This window comes from Oncorhynchus masou, chromosome 25, assembly GCF_036934945.1.
Source record: "Oncorhynchus masou masou isolate Uvic2021 chromosome 25, UVic_Omas_1.1, whole genome shotgun sequence".
Lineage (NCBI taxonomy): Eukaryota > Metazoa > Chordata > Actinopteri > Salmoniformes > Salmonidae > Oncorhynchus > Oncorhynchus masou.
In genome coordinates, this window is record NC_088236.1 from 46,784,197 (window position 1) to 46,803,924 (window position 19,728).

The window sequence follows — 19,728 nt, forward strand, 5'->3', positions numbered from 1 at the left end:
TAGGGCCTTCCTCTGACACCGCCTGGTATAGAGGTCCTGGATGGCTGGAAGCTTGGCCCCAGTGATGTACTGGACCGTTCGCACTACCCTCTGTAGTGGCTTGCGTTCGGAGGCCGAGCAGTTGCCATACTAGGCAGTGATGCAACCAGTCAGGATGCTCTCGATGGTGCAGCTGTAGAACCTTTTAAGGATCTGAGGACACATGCCAAATCTTTCAGTCTCCTGAGGGGGAATAGATTTTGTCATGCCCTCTTCAAGACTGTCTTGGTGTGCTTGGACCATATTAGTTTGTTGGTGATGTGGACACCAAGGAACTTGAAGCTTTCAACCTGCTCCACAGCAGCCCCGATGATGAGTTTGGGGGCGTGCTCGGTAGTCTTTTTCCTGTAGTCCACAATCATCTCCTTTGTCTTGATCACGTTGAGGGAGAGATTGTTGTCCTGGCACCACACGGCCAGGTCTCTGACCTCCTCCCTATAGGCTGTCTCGTCATTGTCAATGATCAGGCCTACCACTGTTGTGTCATTGGAAAACTTAATGATGTGGTTGGAGTGCCTGGCCATGCAGTGAACAGGGAGTACAGGAAGGGACTGAGCACGCACCCCTGAGGGGCCCCTGTGTTGAGGATCAGTGTGGCGCATGTGTTGTTACCTACCCTTACCACCACGGGGGTGGCCCGTCAGGAAGTCCAGGATCCAGTTGCTGAGGGATGTGCTTAGTCCCAGGGTCCTTAGCTTATTGATGAGCTTTGAGGGCACTATGGTGTTGAACGCTGAGCTGTAGTCAATGAATAACATTCTCACATTGGTGTTATTTTTGTGCAGGTGGGAAGGGGCAGTGTTTAGTGCAATAGAGATTGCATCATCTGTGGATCTGTTGGGGCGGTATGCAAATTGGAGTGGGTCTAGGGCTTCTGGGATAATGGTGTTGATGTGAGCCATGACCAGCCTTTCAAAGCACTTCATGGCTACAGACGTGAGTGCTACGGGTCGGTAGTCATTTAGGGAAGTTACTTTAGTGTTCTTGGGCACAGCCACTTTGGTGGTCTGCTTAAAACATGTTGGTATTACAGACTCGGACAGAGAGAGGTTGAAAATATCAGTGAAGACACATGCCAGTTGGTAAGCGCAAGCTCGCAGTACACATCCTGGTAATCCATCTGTCCCTGCGGCCTTGTGAATGTTGACCTGTTTAAAGGTCTTACTCACATCGGCTGTGGAGAGCGTAATCACACAGTTGTCCGGAACTGCTGGTAATCTCATGCATGTTTCAGTGTTACTTGCCTCGAAAGCGAGCATACAAGTCATTTAGCTCGTCACTGGGCAACTCTCTGCTGTGCTTCCCTTTGTAATCTGTGATAGTTTGCAAGCCCTGCCACATCCAACAAGCGTCGGAACTGGTGTAGTATGATTAGATCGTAGTCCTTTATTGACGCCTTGCCTGTTTGATGGTTCGTCGGAGGGCGTAGCGGAATTTCTTATAAGCTTCCGGGTTAGAGTCCCACTCCCTGACAGTGCCAGCTCTAGCCTTTAGCTCTGTGCAGATGTTCCCTGTAATTCATGTCTTCTGGTTAGGTTATGTACGTAGCGTCACTGTGGGGGAAGACTTCATCGATGGACTTATTGATGAAGTCGGTGACTGATGTTGTGTACTCTTCAATGCCATCGGAGGAATGCCATCATTTTGCTCTTCATCTAATATACTAAGAATATACTTAAGTACAAAAAAGTGTCCCAATTTAAATAGTTTTAAGTATATTTAATATACTTAAATGCTAATAAAATGCTAATAAAATGTACATTAAATGCATTAAATCTATTTAAAATTGTTCCAATGTAGATAATTTTGTATATACTTGCTAATAAAGTATTATTTAAGTATATATATATATATATTTTTATCCACTTAAAATGGTACAAATGAAATGCTTAATTACAAGCTCTTTCCCAACAACGCAGTAGTCAATATCAAGTAAAGAGAAATATGAAAATAAATAAATAATGCAAACTATATACAGGACAGTGCCAGTACCAATATTACAATGTGCAGTGGTAATGGAGTAATTGAAGTAGGTAACAAAGTGACTGGTAGCAGGATAAATACTAATGGAACCACCTGCCGGACAGAACCAGAGAGAGGACCGTCCATGGCTGGGTTGACTGTAGACTTTGATAATCATTCGGGCCTTTCTCAGACACCGCTTGGCATAAATGTCCTGAGTGGCTGGGAGCTCGCCCCTGGTGATTTATGGGGCTGTCCGCACCACCCTCTGTAGGACATTGCGATCAAGGGCTTTGCAGTTGCCATACCAAGCGGTGATGCAACCTGTCAGGATGCTTTCGATTGTGCCCCTGTAAAAGTTCTGGAGGATCTCGAGGACATACCAAATCCCTTACGCCTTCACAATTGTGCTGGTGTGAGAGGACCATGTTATGTCCTCAGTGATGTGGACACTGAGGAACTTGAAGCTCTTGGCCCTGTCCAATGCAGCCCCGTCGATGTAGATGGGGGGTGTGCACACACCCCTGTTTCCTGTAGTCCACAATTAGCTCCTTGTTCTTGCTGACGTTGAGAGAGAGATTGTTGTCCTGGCACCACACTGCCAGGTCTCTGACCTCTCCCTTTAGTCTCATTGCCATCTGTGATCAGGCCTACAACCGTCGTCTCATCAGCAAACTTGATAATGGACTTGAAGCTGTGCGTTGCCGCACAGTCATTGGTAAACAGGGAGTACAGGGCGGAGCTAAGCATGCATCCCTGGGATCCCCCGTGTTGAAGGTCAGCGTGGCGGAGGTGTTGTCGCCTACCCTCACCACCTAAGGTTGGCCTGTCAGGAGTCCAGGATCCAGCTGCAGAGGGAGGTGTTCAGTCTCAGTGTCTGATGATGAGCTTGGAGAGCACTATGGTGTAGAGCTGTAGTCTGTTAACTGCATTCTCACACAGGTATTCCTCTTGTTTAGTTGGGAGGGCAGTGCAATTGAGATTGCATCGTCTGTGGACGATGGGGGGGTCTGTTGGGGGGGTTTGCAAGCTGGAGTGGGTCCAGAGTATCTGGGATATTTGACTTTACTATTTATATTTTTGACAACTTTTACTTTTGCTTCACTACATTCCTAAGGGAAAATAATGTACTTTTTACATTTTCCCTGTCACCCAAAAGTCCATTTTGAATGCTTAGCAGGACTGAAAAACGGTCCAATTCACGCACTTATCAAAAGAACATCCCTGGTCATCCGTACTGCCTTTGATCTGGCGGATTCACTAAACACAAATGCCTCATTTGTAAATGATGTCTGAGTGTTGGAGTGTGACCCTGACTCTCCGTAAAATTAAAAAACAAGAAAATTGTGCTGTCTGGTTTGCCCAACAAAAGGAATTTTAAATGACTTATACTTTTACTTTTGATACGTATGTATAATTAAAATCAAATACTTTTAGACTTTTACTCAAGTAGTATTTTACTAGGTGAATTTCACTTTTACTTGAGTCATTTTCTATTAAGGTATCTTTACTTTTACTCAAATATGGCAATTGGGTACCTTTTGCACCACTGGCGCTGATAAACACTCTGGCATTCTTCAGGGCTCAGTGGACCTGAGTGCCCAGTACCACTTTGTGTCATGGAGCTAGTAGCAATAGGCCTGTGTGTCTGATTACAGGCTACGTTATGGTGGGCCAGTGATGGGCTGTCACTGTCTCCAGAACACATAGCGTTAATCTACCACACTCTTAAACAGTCCGTCTGTTTGTCGCCCTACCCCGACTTAGAGCTAGTGCGGAGACGAGAAGTCTTGCTTTGTCTTTTGGAGAGCAAATGGATTAGATTTTTTTTTTGCAAATGCATTTAATCAAATCATTTGTTTCATTTAATATATAGATTAGACTAGATGGGATTTGATTGCTCTTGTATGAACGTGCAATATCTGCAATCACAATATATTACTCACGCAATAATAAAAAAAAAAGAAGACCAAGCCGAAGCATGTCTTCGATGGAAGTGACTGGGGTTCAGAAAAGTGTCAATAGAGGGGACAAAAGGCATGAGTGGAGGGCTTTCAGAACACAGAGTCCTTGGGTGCTGTGCAACAGTTGTTTGACTGCTTATTTTAGGGTGGATTCTCTAGATAGCCATCTAAGGGCATGGTTAGAAAGCCCAGGCAGTAGGTGGATAGATACCCAAATGAAATCCGTAGGGGATCCACTCAGTGATCCAGTGATCCTGTCTTGTATGCTCCACTGAGCCCACACCATAGAGCTCTAACCAAGACCACTGCCCCTTGATAATCCAGAAAACATGGTTCATGCTATGATCAATGAATTGGCTATGATCAATTAATTGGCTACGATCAATGAATTGGCTCTGTCTGGGGCTGGTCTTATTGAGGAGACCTGACCCTCTCACTGCTATGCAATAAACACTGTCAGGGCATGAGAAGAAGAGGAAAACAAAGGTGTGTGTGTGTGTGTGTGTGTGTGTGTGTGTGTGTGTGTGTGTGTGTGTGTGTGTGTGTGTGTGTGTGTGTGTGTGTGTGTGTGTGTGTGTGTGTGTGATGGCTGTGGCATGCTGTGCCCTTGGCCAGGCCAAGGTTTTATTCGGGGCAAATAACTGCTGCCCGGAATCACACTTCCTAGTAGCCACCTGGTTCAAAGGCTCCATTCCAGGCAGCTCTTGCCCCGGTTTCCTTCCTGAATCGCCCCTCCCCTTCTCACACCATATAGAGCTGCAAAACTAACGGAAAACGGAGTTACCTCATTGTTTATCTAAATAAAGCCCCGAACTCAACATAGTATCCAGGCCCATAGGAGAGGTGAAAAACCCTGCAATGATTCATTAAGTGCTGGCTCAGAGTTTCTGAAAGGGAGTGGGAGAGAGGGAAGGAATCAACCACCTTAGTGGAAGTGTTACCTCGGGGGCGAGGTGAAATGAGACTGCTTTATGCAATATTTGTTGCCATAGGTTGCCTGGGCGACTGCATTGTGAAGTAAATTGAGCATAGCTGTGGCGTGATAGGGCCGCGCGACCTAATGCATAACTTGTTTGGTTGGAAGGGAGAGCTTGTTTGCTCTCTCTCTCTCTCTCTCTCTCCTCTCTCTCTCTCTCTCTGCTTATATGGAGAGCTGTTGGTCTTTGATGTTTATTGATAGTCATCGTGGATAGGCGATGGCTCTGGGCTCGTGACCCCAGCTACCTATCATAGGATTCTTGTAGGGTTTTTGACACCATTGTTGATCTATCATGGAAATCTATTAGGTTCCCTATGTTGGCAAATGGTCCTCTGGTGATTTTGAGGGTTGCGAAAGAAGTAGTTATAAGACTCATCGCGACTGTAGGCCTAAGGAACGGAACCCTTTTCAGTGTCGAGGATCTTAAAAAAGGTGACCTGTTTGGTTGATATATATTCTTGTAGCCCTGACGTTAGGGAGTGTCAACCTGACTAGTTCCTGCGTCTGCTGTGAAAACGTATTCATTCCAACAGCGAGACTTAACATGACTCAGTATGCAGATATAATATGTCCTGTCCAAAAACATTTGTCAAGAATCTAACTCCCTGGCTCGCACAAACGTTGTGTAATTCAAAGGTGCGGCTTATTACTGTGGCTTGCGACAGCAGCCACACTTTAAATATTGTTTCAAAAAAAGAATGTTTTATTATAGTTATTATTTAGCACGCCACTAGTCTTAGACCATTTAAGCTCGATACGCAATTCAACATTTTAAAAGTAAAACAAATCAATTTAAGTTGCATTTGTCACATGCGCCGAATACAACAGGTTTAGACCTTCCAGTAAAATGCTGACATGTGCTTGCATACGTTTTTATACCATTTATACATTTTTATACTATTAAACCTTTATTAAACTTCATCCACTTTAATGGGATTTCTTCAACATTCTAAACGGTCCTGTGGTTAAAAACGTTCATTCTGAAGCTGTGACTTCAAACATTCTATTCGGCTGTAAACAATGTAACCTTTGACCCAAATCAGCTACTTTGACCACTTTGTCCCAGGACTTTAGAAAAAAACCTACACCGTATGGCATCGTGGTCTCTGCTATTTACATCTGACATCAGAACAGGATTATCTTTTAGGCTTCAAACATAAAGATATAAAACTGTACTTTTTGTGAAGAATCAACTACAAGTGGGACACAATCATGAAGTGGAATTCGACATTTATTGATATTTCAAACTTTTTTAACAAATCAAAAACTGAAAAATTGATTTGTTAAAAAAAAAAATATCCAATAAATGTCGTTCCACTTCATGATTGTGTCCCACTTGTTGTTGATTCTTCACAAAAAAATACAGTTTTATATCTTTATGTTTGAAGCCTGAAATGTGGCAAAAGGTTGCAAAGTTCAAGGGGGCCGAATACTTTCGCAAGGCACTGTAGATTCATTAAAGCTAACATGCCACTGTTGAGTGTACTGTCATAGAAATCAAATTGAATTTGTTACATGTGTCAAATACAAATACAACAAGCCCCTAACCAATATAAAAGAGTTAAAATAACAATGACAATAACGAGGCGAAATACAGGGGGTACCGGGAACCGAGTCAATGTGCGGGGGCACAGGCTAGTCGATGTAATTGAGGTAATATGGACATGGAGGTAGAGGTAAAGGGATTATGCCTAGATAATGAACAGCGAGAAGCTGCAGCGTAAAGACGGGGGGAGGGTCAAGGCAAATAGTTTGGGTGGCGATTGGGATTAGCAGTGGGGACCACGTCGTCGATGCACTTATTGATGAAGCCGGTGACTGATGTAGTATACTCCTCGGATGAATCCCGTGACATATTCCAGTCTGTGCCAGCAAAACAATCCTGTAGCTTAGGACCAGCGTCACCTAACCGCTTCCATGTTGAGCGAGTCACTGGCACATCCTGCTTTAGTTTTTGCTTGTGAGCAGGAATCAGGAGGATAGAGTCATCGCTGTTCTGATAGCCAGAAACGTTTTTCGGTCATAAGAGAAGATGGCGAAAACATTATGTACAAAATAAGTTACAAACAATGCGAAAAAGCACAAAAAATAGCACAGTTGGTTAGGAGCCCAAAAAACGGCAGCCATCTCCTCCGACGCCATTATAAGTGTATGAACCTTCAGAAGTGTCAAATTATAGCACTGGGTGAGCACATTCTTAGCATCAGACAATGACTCTTGACACAAATCAGTTACTTTAACTACTTTCCCAACAACTTATACACAGACATCTTGATCTAATGTCCTATTCAAATGTCATACAATATACAAATACTGTGTGTTTACACCAGCATAGGGTACATTGATGAGTTAGCTGCAGAATGATGTTGTGATGACGACGATGGGGGCACCTAGAGAGTTGTGAGACAGATGAAGAAGCATCATTCTGCAGGTGTGCTTGGTGCAGCCTGCCGTCTGGATGTACTGTACCCTTCCTATCCGTCACTCCTGGCAGTCTGGCAGGTGTGCGGGCGCTGTCTCTCCCTGCTCTTTTTCCATCTTCCTCTCTCTCTGTCTCTTGCTCATTCCCTTTCTTGGCTTCATCTGTATAAAGGCAGAGTTAGGAGACTCGATGTCCTCCTTCTCTCTCCCTCCTCACCCTACCTCGCTCCTTCCGTCTCTCCTCACCCTCCCTCGCTCCTTCCGTCCCTCCTCACCCTCCCTCGCTCCTTCCGTCCCTCCTCACCTCCCTCGCTCCTTCCGTCCCTCCTTCCCTGGCCTTCAGCACTGGCACCGGGCCAGGTGGCAGCCACGATTACATAAGCAGAGATGGTGCTGTGCTTGGCAGTGGCACAAGGCTCTGTCCCAGGGGTTAATTAAGCTCTGCCGTTAGAGAGCTGCAGTATTTTCAGCTGTCGTCATGGCTTTTCTGAATTCCCCCCCAATCGCTAATTAAATTAGGTCCCTCCCATATACACACATGCACACACACACACACACACACACACACACACACACACACACACACACACACACACACACACAGATATGCACTGAGTTTTCAAAACATTAAGGACACTCTTTCCATGACATAGACTGACCAGGTGAATCCAGGTGAAAGTTATGATCCCTTATTGAGGTCACTTATTAAATCCTCTTCAATCAGTGTAGATGAAGGGGAGGAGACAGGATAGAGAAGGATGTTTAAGCCTTGAGGAAATTCAGACATGTAATGTGTGCCATGCAGAGAGTATATGGGCAAGACACAATATTTAAGTGTCTTTGAACTGGTTATGGTAGTAGGTGCCAGGTGCACTGGTTTGTGTAAAGAACTGCAACGCTGCTGGGTTTGTTACGCTCAACAGTTTCCCGTGTGTATCAAGAATGGTCCACCACCCAAAGGACATCCAGCCAACTTGACACAACTGTGGGAAGCATTGGAGTCAACATAGGCCAGCATCCCTGTGGAATGCTTTCAACACCTTGTAGGGTCCATGCCCCAACAAATTGAGGCTGTTCTGAGGGCAAACTGGGCGGGTGCAACTCAATATTAGGAAGTGTCCTTAAGTGTCCTTAATGTTTTGTACAGTCAAGTTATATACACACACACACACACACACACAGTGTGCACTGCAGTGCCCTTCGGTAGGACACGCACACAGGGTCCTGGACGGGTACTCAGGAAGTATTTGTCACTTGTTGTTGTTATTTATTTTGGTCCTGCCTGCCTTTGCGCAATGTGATGTAACAGGTCTGCAGGAGGGGGAGGGATAGGACTGGTCCAACTCGGGGTGTCATAAACAACAATGGACCCCCTTTCCCCTCCCCTTGTACTGTAAAAAAATTTTTTGCACACCCTCCCTCCCCCTTATGGAAGGAACTCAAAATAATGTTTAGGACCACAAACACAAATAATTGTCGCGACTCTGTGTCGATAAACATGGATATCGACTTTGCCACTGTAGCATGCTGTTTTGGCACAGTCGATGTCACGCAGGGCTACGGGCCAGAAGGTTGAGGGTTCGCCGACCACCACTGACGAGCTCACTCTCCCTACATGTTTCATTACACTACGGTCAGAGCTGGTTGCAGACAATGTTGATGCCATCTTTATATAGACAGGTTTCTGTGCCAGTGCACGACACAACCAATAGGCAAAGCATACCAACTTCGGGCGCTTCAACATAATGGTTTACAGTATAGGCTATATTTATGCTATGTTGAAGCATTAGGGATGAGTGGGCGAGGTATAGCCGCTAGAAGAGAAAGCAGAGTGCGCATTAAGCTTTCCTGAATCACTGGACCTGCTGGGAGCAGAGGACGACGTGGGAGAATGATGTGATCCGCAACAGATCTTAGCATCAGAACTTAAAATACAGCCTTAACGGCCTGCTACTGTGCCTTTCTACACCTTATCAACCGACGAGAGTTTATCCAAACGGCATGATATATTCAAATGGCAGGGCTTTTGCGCTGTTGTTCAAATTGACATTTTCACTTCGGTTTAACAGCCGAGAGTGTCATTGTTTTTGCTCTTTTGAAAACATTAATGCAATTGTTCATTGCATTGTGGTGTTGTAGGCTTGTCTGGGTAGGATACATCCATTGTCCCTCGACAATGGGTCGGCAGGGTTGCCTAGTGGTTAGAGCGTTGGCAAGGCACAAAATCTGTCGTTCTGCCCCTGAACAGGTAGTTAACCCCACTGTTCTGAGGCCGTCATTGAAAATAAGAATTTGTTCTTAACTGACTTGTCCAGTTAAATAAAGGTACAAAAAAACAAGATCAATAGGGGAACTTTTTGAGCTGTAGTGTCTGATGTCACCGTTTTTTTTATGCACCTTGATGCAACTTCGAATGATTTTATGTGTGGTATGATTGCTACTTAGCTTATTGCAGATCCTGACATACAATCCACCCACCACTATGAATGGAGGCTAGAGGGCAGGATAGACAGTTAGACTGGTAGACTATATTTACCTGTGGTTTAGTTAGTGCACGGAAAAGTGTAGTGCATAAAGGAAGTACCAAAACACCCTGATATAGGGTTGGCGCATGCAAGCAAATGAGGACAAGCGGCTAGGATGAAAGAAATGTTATAGTAAAACAAAATGGAGAATGTAAACCAGGGGGAAAAAATTTGCTACAATAACAAAACACACAACCCTCCCCAAACCCCCCAAAAAGTTACACAACCCTCCCCTATTTTGGACCACCCCACCCACCCCAATAAATTCCAAACTGTTCCTAATACTAGCCGGCTGAGCTCAGACCGCAGAGGGAAAGTGTAAATGGGAAAGTGTAAGTGTTTTTGTGTCAGTGTTATTTTGCATGAACTGTATTAGTGTGTGTGAGATTGAGGAGGCTGGATGTTGTGTAGTGAAGAACATAGTATACAGGCAAATGTTATGCCTCATCCGTTTGTTTGTGTGCATTACTGTATTTCTGTGGGCCTTTCAGCTGACTCCCCTCTCTGTGTCTCTCTCTCCCTCTTTCTCTGTCTCCCTCCATATCACTCTGTCTCTCTCTCTCTCTCTCTCTCTCTCTCTCTCTCTCTCTCTCTCTCTCTCTCTCTCTCTCTCTCTCTGTCTCCCTCTCTCTGTATCCCTCCATATCTCTCTCTATCTCTCTCTCTCTCTCTCTCTCTCTCTCTCTCTGTCTCCCTCCATATCACTCTGTCTCTCTCTCTCTCTCTCTCTCTCTCTCTCTCTCTCTCTGTCTCCCTCTCTCTCTGTATCCCTCCATATCTCTCTCTATCTCTCTCTCTCTCTCTCTCTCTCTCTCTCTCTCTCTCTCTGTCTCCCTCCATATCGCTCTGTCTCTCTCTCTCTGTGTTGTAGATCTGTTTCCTGGTGTCGGCGTTCCGAGGCCGTGTCTTCTCCGAGGACAGCTGTGCTGTCCTGGGCCTCTTCTCCCACTACTTCCACCTCAGCCAGTTCAGCTGGATGCTCATCCAGGTAAGGCCTGCTGCTGACACCTGGGCCTGTATGTATCAAGCTTCTTGGAGTCAGAGTGCTGATCTAGGATCAGGTCTCACCTGTACATTGAGTCGTGTTCATTCTGATCGATATAAAGGGCAAAGCTGATCCTAAATCGGCACTCCTATTCTAAAACATTTCATACATACTGCTCTAACCCTAAACTAACCAGGACAATGTTGGTTTGGTGAGTCGTCTCATTACATTTCCAAATATGCTCCCTCTGTGAGTCCAGTCATAGTCACATGAATACAAAAGCGCATTAAGTGATGCTATGTTTCCGTTATTTTCTTGATTTCTTTTGGTATGATACTACATATTAGATTTTTTTTTTTTTTTTTTCACTGAAGGGCCTGAGTCCTATAGTCAAGGTTGGCCACTGAGGTCGTGTATGTATTTTCAAAATCCACTTTAGACTTTTTATTGAATGATCAGCCTCGTTTAAGGTCAGATGCAACCAGTTGAAAGAAGTGTAGACCTGAACAATGGCACAGAGCAGGCCCTGAAAGACTGGCATGCTGTTCTCCGGGCCATCTGTACACCTGCGCCAACCTGTTGAAAGCTGTTCTGATAGTCCTATACTGCCTTGGCACACACGTTGGCACGCAAGGCCCATGTATGCCCATTTCCACTTGTGTGGACAATGAGGGTCATTCAGTCAGGGTGCTCCCCCTCTCTCTGTCTCTCTCTGTCTCTCTCTCTCTCGTACAATAGTCGGCGTTGAGTGGCAGCATTTCTGTCATCAAAGACCAATTGTGGACGCTAGAATTGATATACTGTACCTCGGATGCTCATATCCTTTGTGCTACCATTTGTTATTTGTCAACTCTTCCTGAATTTCATTGCAGGGCACTTCTTGAAATGTTAAGTCAACGGATCGGATTTGAGGCTTTGAAAGGGAAATTGGTTTGTATCTTTCCATAGATAGTTTGATTTCATTAATGCAATTACAGTTCTACCATGTCAAATAGGACTTTTGTGACTCTGTCACTTCGCAGAAATAGATGTTCATTCTTTCCTTTGTACTTACCTGACACGTGCGTTTTTATGTAATGTGTGGCAAAATCCCAGATTAGCGTGTACGTTGTGTATTTGTGCTGGTACTTGTGTGATAAGGTTGGTGTTCCAAAGTTCTCTTACCCCCCCCCCAACCCCCACATAAACACATCTCCTTCTGACCCTCTTCCATTCTCACGTAACTGCTTCGAACACACACACACACACACACTCAGCTCTAAAAACGATCACACGTAGGCTTCAAATGGTTCATATTTGATATTTAAACTTGAAATGAATCCCAGAGATGGTGTATAGATGACCTGTGACCTATTTGCAGGGACAGGAATGCTGTGAGCATGGCCTAGTTAATTACACATGGTCAAGACAAGCTGATACACCGTACCTCGGAGTCTTACCCCAAATGAACTGCACCCGCTTCTTGCAATAACAGGCTGTTATCTTCACCTGCGACGCTCCACTTCTGTTCTTTGTGACGCGGAGGAAAGCTCTAGTTGTTTATGTACTGGATGTGATCTGTCTTGGCACCTAAAAGTCATTTTTCTGAAAATGAAAAGATTAGTGCATTAAATTAGCTAATGAGTTAAGTGCGCTATACTGCAGCTCCAGCTGCGCCACCAGAGACTCTGGGTTCGCGTCCAGGCTCTGTCGTAACCGGCCGCGACCGGGAGGTCCGTGGGGCGACGCACAATTGGCCTAGTGTCATCAGAGAACGCATGACTTTCAACCTTAGTCTCTATCGGGCCCGTACGGGAGTTGTAGCAATGAGACAAGATAGTAGCTACTAACAATTGGATACCATGAAATTGGGGAGAAAAAGTGGTAAAATTCTTTAAAAAAATAAATAAATAAAAAACATTTGCTAATGGAGTACAACTGCATTTCTATGTTTCTCAAGCCTGATTGAAATACTTTCAAGATGACCTGGGAGATGTTTGAATGAATAAAGTTTGACTCTGAGATTTCTTAGTAAGTCAATAGGAAACAGTGCAGTTTGCACTGGCTCGCAGCTAAATGTTGGCAGAACGCTGGCAGCCTGGCGTGATGGAAACACACGGTATTAGTTGAGCTGATTTGGTGGTGGAAAAGGTCAACGGCAATACACACTGGAAAGTGTTCACACAGCCATAGGAAGATACTGCGTTGGTGTGTGATGCTGCCGCTACCTTTTTTCCCATTTCAACTCTCTGACCTGGAGTCAGTCAAATTGACAAAGTAGCATCTTTCTCTCTCTCCGTCTGTCTCTCCATCTCTCTCTCTCTCCGCCTGTCTCTCCATCTCTCTCTCTCTCTCCGCCTGTCTCTCCATCTCTCTCTCTCTCTCCGTCTGTCTCCATCTCTCTCTCTCCGTCTGTCTCTCCATCTCTCTCTCCGTCTGTCTCTCCATCTCTCTCTCTCCGTCTGTCTCTCCATCTCCCTCTCTCTCTCTCTCTCCATCTGTCTCTCCATCTTTCTCTCTCCGTCTGTCTCTCCATCTCTCTCTCTCCGTCTGTCTCTCCGTCTGTCTCCATCTCTCTCTCCGTCTGTCTCTCCATCTCTCTCTCTCCGTTTGTCTCTCCATCTCTCTCTCTCCGTCTGTCTCTCCATCTCTCTCTCTCCGTCTGTCTCTCCATCTCTCTCTCTCTCTCCGTCTGTCTCTCCCCGTCTGTCTCTCCATCTCTCTCTCTCCGTCTGTCTCTCCATCTCTCTCTCTCCGTCTGTCTCTCCATCTCTCTCTCTCTCCGCCTGTCTCTCCATCTCTCTCTCTCTCCGCCTGCCTCTCCATCTCTCTCTCTCTCCGTCTGTCTCCATCTCTCTCTCTCCGTCTGTCTATCCATCTCTCTCTCTCTCCGTCTGTCTCTCCATCTCTCTCTCTCTCCGCCTGTCTCTCCATCTCTCTCTCTCTCCGTCTGTCTCTCCATCTCTCTCTCTCTCTCCGCCTGTCTCTCCATCTCTCTCTCTCCCGCCTGCCTCTCCATCTCTCCTCTCCGTCTGTCTCTCCATCTCTCTCTCTCTCCGCCTGTCTCTCCATCTCTCTCTCTCTCCGCCTGCCTCTCCATCTCTCTCTCTCCGTCTTTCTCCATCTCTCTCTCTCCGCCTGTCTCTCCATCTCTCTCTCTCTCCGTCTGTCTATCCATCTCCCTCTCTCCGTCTGTCTCTCCATCTCTCTCTCTCCGTCTGTCTCTCCATCTCTCTCTCTCTCCGTCTGTCTCCATCTCTCTCTCTCCGTCTGTCTATCCATCTCCCTCTCTCCGTCTGTCTCTCCATCTCTCTCTCTCCGTCTGTCTCTCCATCTCTCTCTCTCCGTCTGTCTATCCATCTCCCTCTCTCCGTCTGTCTCTCCATCTCTATCTCTCTCTGTCGTGTCTTTTTTTGCATCTCTTTCCCTTTAAAACCACCAAGATGTGATGTCTGATGCGTCTTCTTTGGTTTCACTTCTCTCTTTCTGCGGTAGTAGCTCATGAGAATATCGCTGACACCCCTGGCTTCATTGACGTCCCTACTCTCTTCCCGATACTCCATAATATTGATCGGATGGGGTATCCACCCACTACCCTCCCTCTCCTTGAGTCGTCAGGTATCAGCTTTTTGCTAAGTGGCGTATGCGCGGACGCCAGCCAGGAGGCTTTCACAGACCATCCATATTGCACTAAATCAGCATTAAAGGTTCAATGCAGCCATTTAAAAAAAAATCTCAATATCAAATCATTTCTGGGTAACTGAAACTGAAAACGAACTCTTATTTGCAGAGAGTTTTGGAACTCTCTTGCTTATTGGTCTATTAACTAATTTACCACCTGCCAAAACGTCATCCTACCAAAAACAAGCTGAAATTTCAGGCGGTCTTTTCAAACAGCTTACACTAAAAGGGGATTATCATCAAATTTCACAATACTACTCCAATCTCATAGTGTGGAAATATATATAAAACACAGGGAAATTACATTTTGGACTGCAATGGCCCAGTTGAGCGGTGCAATGGGGGAATACAGGCTGGCCCAGAGCCAAAACATAACAGTGCCTAATTGAGTCAGCCAGTCTACGAGCCCTTTACGGTGAGCATCTTGGATACAGAGGCCCGGCTCGGACTGTCTTACCACAGAGCTCCACAACATTATGTAACGGCAAGCCAATACTTGCCAAAGCCTCCCCGGCCTATCCGGAGCCAGTGGTCGTGCTGAAGGAAACAACACAAACCCGACTCCTAATTTGTTTATTCACACCCCCAGCTATCACTGATCAAATCAAATCAAAGTTTATTCGTCACGTGCGCCGAATACAACAGGCTCTAACCAATAGTGCAAAAAAAGGTATTAGGTGAACAATAGGTAGGTAAAGAAATAAAACAACAGTAAAAAGACAGGCTATATACAGTAGCGAGGCTATAAAAGTAGCAAGGTTTTACATACAGGCACCGGTTAGTCAGGCTGATTGAGGTAGTATATACATGTAGATATGTTTAAAGTGACTGTGCATATATGATGAACAGAGAGTAGCAGTAGCGTGAAAGAGGGGTTGGCGGGTGGGTGGCGGGACACAATGCAGATAGCCCCGGTAGCCACTGTGCGGGAGCACTGGTTGGTCAGCCCAGTTGAGGAAGTATGTACATGGAGCTCCAATCAAGTTGTCACTCCATTAGCAGTCCAATATGATGCATTACACAAATGTTTCTCTCTCTCTCCCGCTCTCTCGTGCTCTTTCTCCCTTACTCTCTCTCCTCTGCTGATGATGCAACACTCAGAGGAGGAGACTGATCATGGAAGCAGAGGGTTTTGTGTGACTGGCATTTGACTCCGCACCCACCCATTCACCGATAACTTTTCAGCTCGTGAATGTAATGGAATCAAATGTGCAATTTTCTGTTCTCCTATTATTATGTGATCCTTTCTTGTACAGAAAAAGATGAGGACCGGGCTGTGGATAGGCCTTTTACGGGTATTATCACAATCTAGAGTGTATTATGGAGTGTATTTAGTGTCAGCCTCTCTAGGACAAGGTGTACAGCATCTAATACCGAGGGAGATAATCCAAGCCTGCTACTCCACTAGATTACAAAGCAAACAGTAGTGAGCCATGTGGTTCCTGAACAATCCTTTGGCTCTTCGGCTGGAGTTTCTTCCTCCCTACTGGCTGATAACCCCTAACCCCCTTTTGCTCTCTATCCTCCTCGAATCCCCTCTCCTCCTCCCCCACTCCACTTCTCCCAACCCCCCCCCCTACTCCTCTTTCTCTCATCACCCTCTCCATCTCCCCTCCCCCTGCCCCCCCCCCTCTCTCCCACTGCTCCCTTTCTTCCCTCCCTTCCCCTCTTCTTTTCCCTTCCCCTCCACCTCCCCCTCCCTCCACTCTCCCAGGCAGTGAACTTTTGGCAGGTGTTGGTGATGAACGACGAGCACACGGAGCGGCGTTACCTGGTCTACTTACTGCTGGGCTGGGGACTTCCTGCTCTGGTCATTATCATCCTGGTCATCGTGCTGCTGGGGGGCTTCGGCTGGACCATACACAGTGTTTACGGCCTGGTACACGGGGATGTGTGAGTGAAGGAAACACACACAGAAAGTACAGGAGCACAAAGGAGTACACACACACCAGAGCAAACACACTTGGTGAGAGTGAGTAGGGAAATACTCACAGACTTACTTTGTACAACACAAACGCAAATATGCTTACGCATTTGTACAAAGAGCTTAACCCAGTGCCTGGTGTAAAGTAGATAACACAAACAAACACACACACACACACACACACACAAGCACACCCACTTATTCATAGTCGGATGAGGGATGTGTGAGTAGCTCATCTTTTATACACCAATGCGTGCCCAGTTGTGACTACATGAGTTGCAGGCGCTGTACTTTGTGGACATGGTCCACGGTCCAGGCCAGGTGTGTCCAACTTACTTTTAAGGCTATGGTCAACACCCAGGTCTATGGTCAGAACAAGCTAGTGTCGTCAGCAGGTTCAGAGGTGGATCTACTGAATGGATCATAAAATGAACGATTCTCTCTTTACATTGGAGGTGGAGGGAGGCTGTCCTTCCGCTAGTTTCCGAGGTGGAGAGGTAAGCCTTTAAATAACCCACACAGAGCTATTTATACACCTCCAGGAGCTGTGCTGGTGAGGTCATCCTCTCAAACTGCACACACAGGTCCTTACACAGACTTACGTGTGCGTGTCTTAGCATGAAGTGAGGTTTCTTGCGATTTAAAATTAGCCTGTGGTCATGGGTAGGTGTGTCTCTTTAGTGTTTTTTTTTGTGAGTGAGGTAGACAGAGGTCTATTTAGGCTTCTGGGCGGTGGCCCCTATCCCCATCAGGGACTGAAGAGTCACCCATCAACACGGTCAACACAGGACCTCAGCTAGCTGGGTTCCTCTCTGTTCGGATGGACATTTGGTTTCACCCACAACGCTGGCGTCAGTAGAGGGTCGTTTCCCTCCCTCACACACATACGTGATGTATTATGTTTACACTGTGTTTACGCTCCAGTCTTATCAGCTCCCATCGCACAATAAATCGGTCAAATGGGAGTGTCTCAATGCGCCAAGACCAAGCGTATTTCCTGTGGTCAATTCAAACGTCATCTCGGTGAATGCGTGAGCTCTCATAACAGATATGTGAGACTTGACATTTCAAGACCTTCTCTCCTCTCACGTTAAGCCAGGCACATGACTACTCGCTTTGTTGGATAGATGTTTGCTCTCTGGGGGGGGGGGGGGGCTCTTCTTTCATGCGACAGAGCTAATTATTGGCCAAAGCTCTGTTGTCTCAAGCTGGAGTGGTGGCATTAGAATGCCTCTTGACTGACCAGAGACTTGAACGGTAATCCCACAGCAAACAGTCTGGGTCTGTCTGTTTGTCTGTCTGTCTGTCACTCGAGAGGCAGGCGGGCATTGTGGGATTGTGGGTAGGTCTGAGTCTGCCCTCTCTCACTGCCCTCCTTGTCTTCTATTGGTCTGCTGGGCTGTGGTCCGATGGTGGGGTTGAGTGGCGGGGGTGGTGGTGGTGGGTGTTACCCTCTGTTTGGCAAGGAGGGGTAGAACATTGACCCTGAGTCAACAGAGGATGTGGAGGAAGGAATGAGAGAGAAGGAGAGCTTTTTTTGAAGCATTGGAATGCAAGATGTTAAAAAGGGGAAATAATATAAATATAATAATAATATAGAACTCTGTGTGTATTATTATATAACATAAATTATATTGATGGAATATTCAGAGAGGTAAATAGAGGGAGGAAGAGAATAAGTGCTTTGACCAGATGGTGAAGTGTGGATTGTGTAAGAGCAGTGCAGGGGGTGAAGTGTGGATTGTCTAAGAGCAGTGCCGGGGTGAAGTGTGGATTGTGTAAGAGCAGTGCAGGGGGTGAAGTGTGGATTGTCTAAGAGCACTGCAGGGGGTGAAGTGTGGATTGTGTAAGAGCAGTGCAGGGGGTGAAGTGTGGAGGGTCTAAGAGCAGTGCAGGGGGTGAAGTGTGGATTGTGTAAGAGCAGTTCAGGGGGTGAAGTGTGGATTGTGTAAGAGTAGTTCAGGGGGCGAAGTGTCTAAGAGCAGTGCAGGGGGTGAAGTGTGGAGGGTCTAAGAGCAGTGCAGGGGGTGAAGTGTGGAGGGTCTAAGAGCAGTGCAGGGGGTGAAGTGTGGATTGTGCAAGAGCAGTTCAGGGGGTGTTGTCTAAGAGCAGTGCAGGGGGTGAAGTGTGGAGGGTCTAAGAGAAGTGCAGGGGGTGAAGTGTGGATTGTGTAAGAGCAGTTCGGGGGTGAAGTGGGGATTGTGTAAGAGCAGTTTGGGGGTGAAGTGTGGATTGTGTAAGAGCAGTGCAGGGGGTGAAGTGTGGAGGGTCTAAGAGCAGTCCATAGGGTGAAGTGTGGATTGTGTAAGAGCAGTTCGGGGGGTGAAGTGTGGATTGTGTAAGTGCAGTTCAGGGGTGAAGTGTGGATTGTCTAAGAGCAGTTTGGGGGGTGAAGTGTGGATTGTGTAAGAGCAGTGCAGGGGGTGAAGTGTGGAGGGTCTAAGAGCAGTGCAGGGGGTGAAGTGTGGATTGTCTAAGAGCAGTGCAGGGGGTGAAGTGTGGAGGGTCTAAGAGAAGTGCAGGGGGTGAAGTGTGGATTGTGTAAGAGCAGTTCGGGGTGAAGTGGGGATTGTGTAAGAGCAGTTTGGGGGGTGAAGTGTGGATTGTGTAAGAGCAGTGCAGGGGGTGAAGTGTGGAGGGTCTAAGAGCAGTCCATAGGGTGAAGTGTGGATTGTGTAAGAGCAGTTCGGGGGGTGAAGTGTGGATTGTGTAAGTGCAGTTCAGGGGTGAAGTGTGGATTGTCTAAGAGCAGTTTGGGGGGTGAAGTGTGGATTGTGTAAGAGCAGTGCAGGGGGTGAAGTGTGGAGGGTCTAAGAGCAGTGCAGGGGGTGAAGTGTGGATTGTCTAAGAGCAGTGCAGGGGGTGAAGTGTCTAAGAGAAGTGCAGGGGGTGAAGTGTGGAGGGTCTAAGAGCAGTGCAGGGGTGAAGTGTGGATTGTGTAAGAGCAGTTCAGGGGGTGAAGTGTGGATTGTCTAAGAGCAGTTCAGGGGGTGAAGTGTGGATTGTGTAAGAGCAGTGCAGGTGGTGAAGTGTGGAGGGTCTAAGAGCAGTTCGGGGGGTGAAGTGTGGATTGTGTAAGAGCAGTTCAGGGGGTGAAGTGTGGAGGGTCTAAGAGCAGTTCAGGGGGTGAAGTGTGGATTGTGTAAGAGCAGTTCAGGGGGTGAAGTGTGGATTGTCTAAGAGCAGTTCAGGGGTTGAAGTGTGGATTGTCTAAGAGCAGTTCGGGGGGTGAAGTGTGGATTGTGTAAGAGCAGTGCAGGGGGTGAAGT

General features: G+C 46.5%; 1 protein-coding gene across 1 annotated transcript in view; it reads left to right on the forward strand.

The window, feature by feature from the left end:
* The window catches only part of adgrv1 (adhesion G protein-coupled receptor V1), a 202,966-nt gene that overhangs the window by 139,055 nt on the left and 44,183 nt on the right, over positions 1-19,728 (forward strand). Inside the window, 2 exon segments of the mRNA XM_064937880.1 lie at positions 10,762-10,878; positions 16,250-16,428. Of these exon segments, the coding sequence (XP_064793952.1) occupies positions 10,762-10,878; positions 16,250-16,428 (296 nt within the window).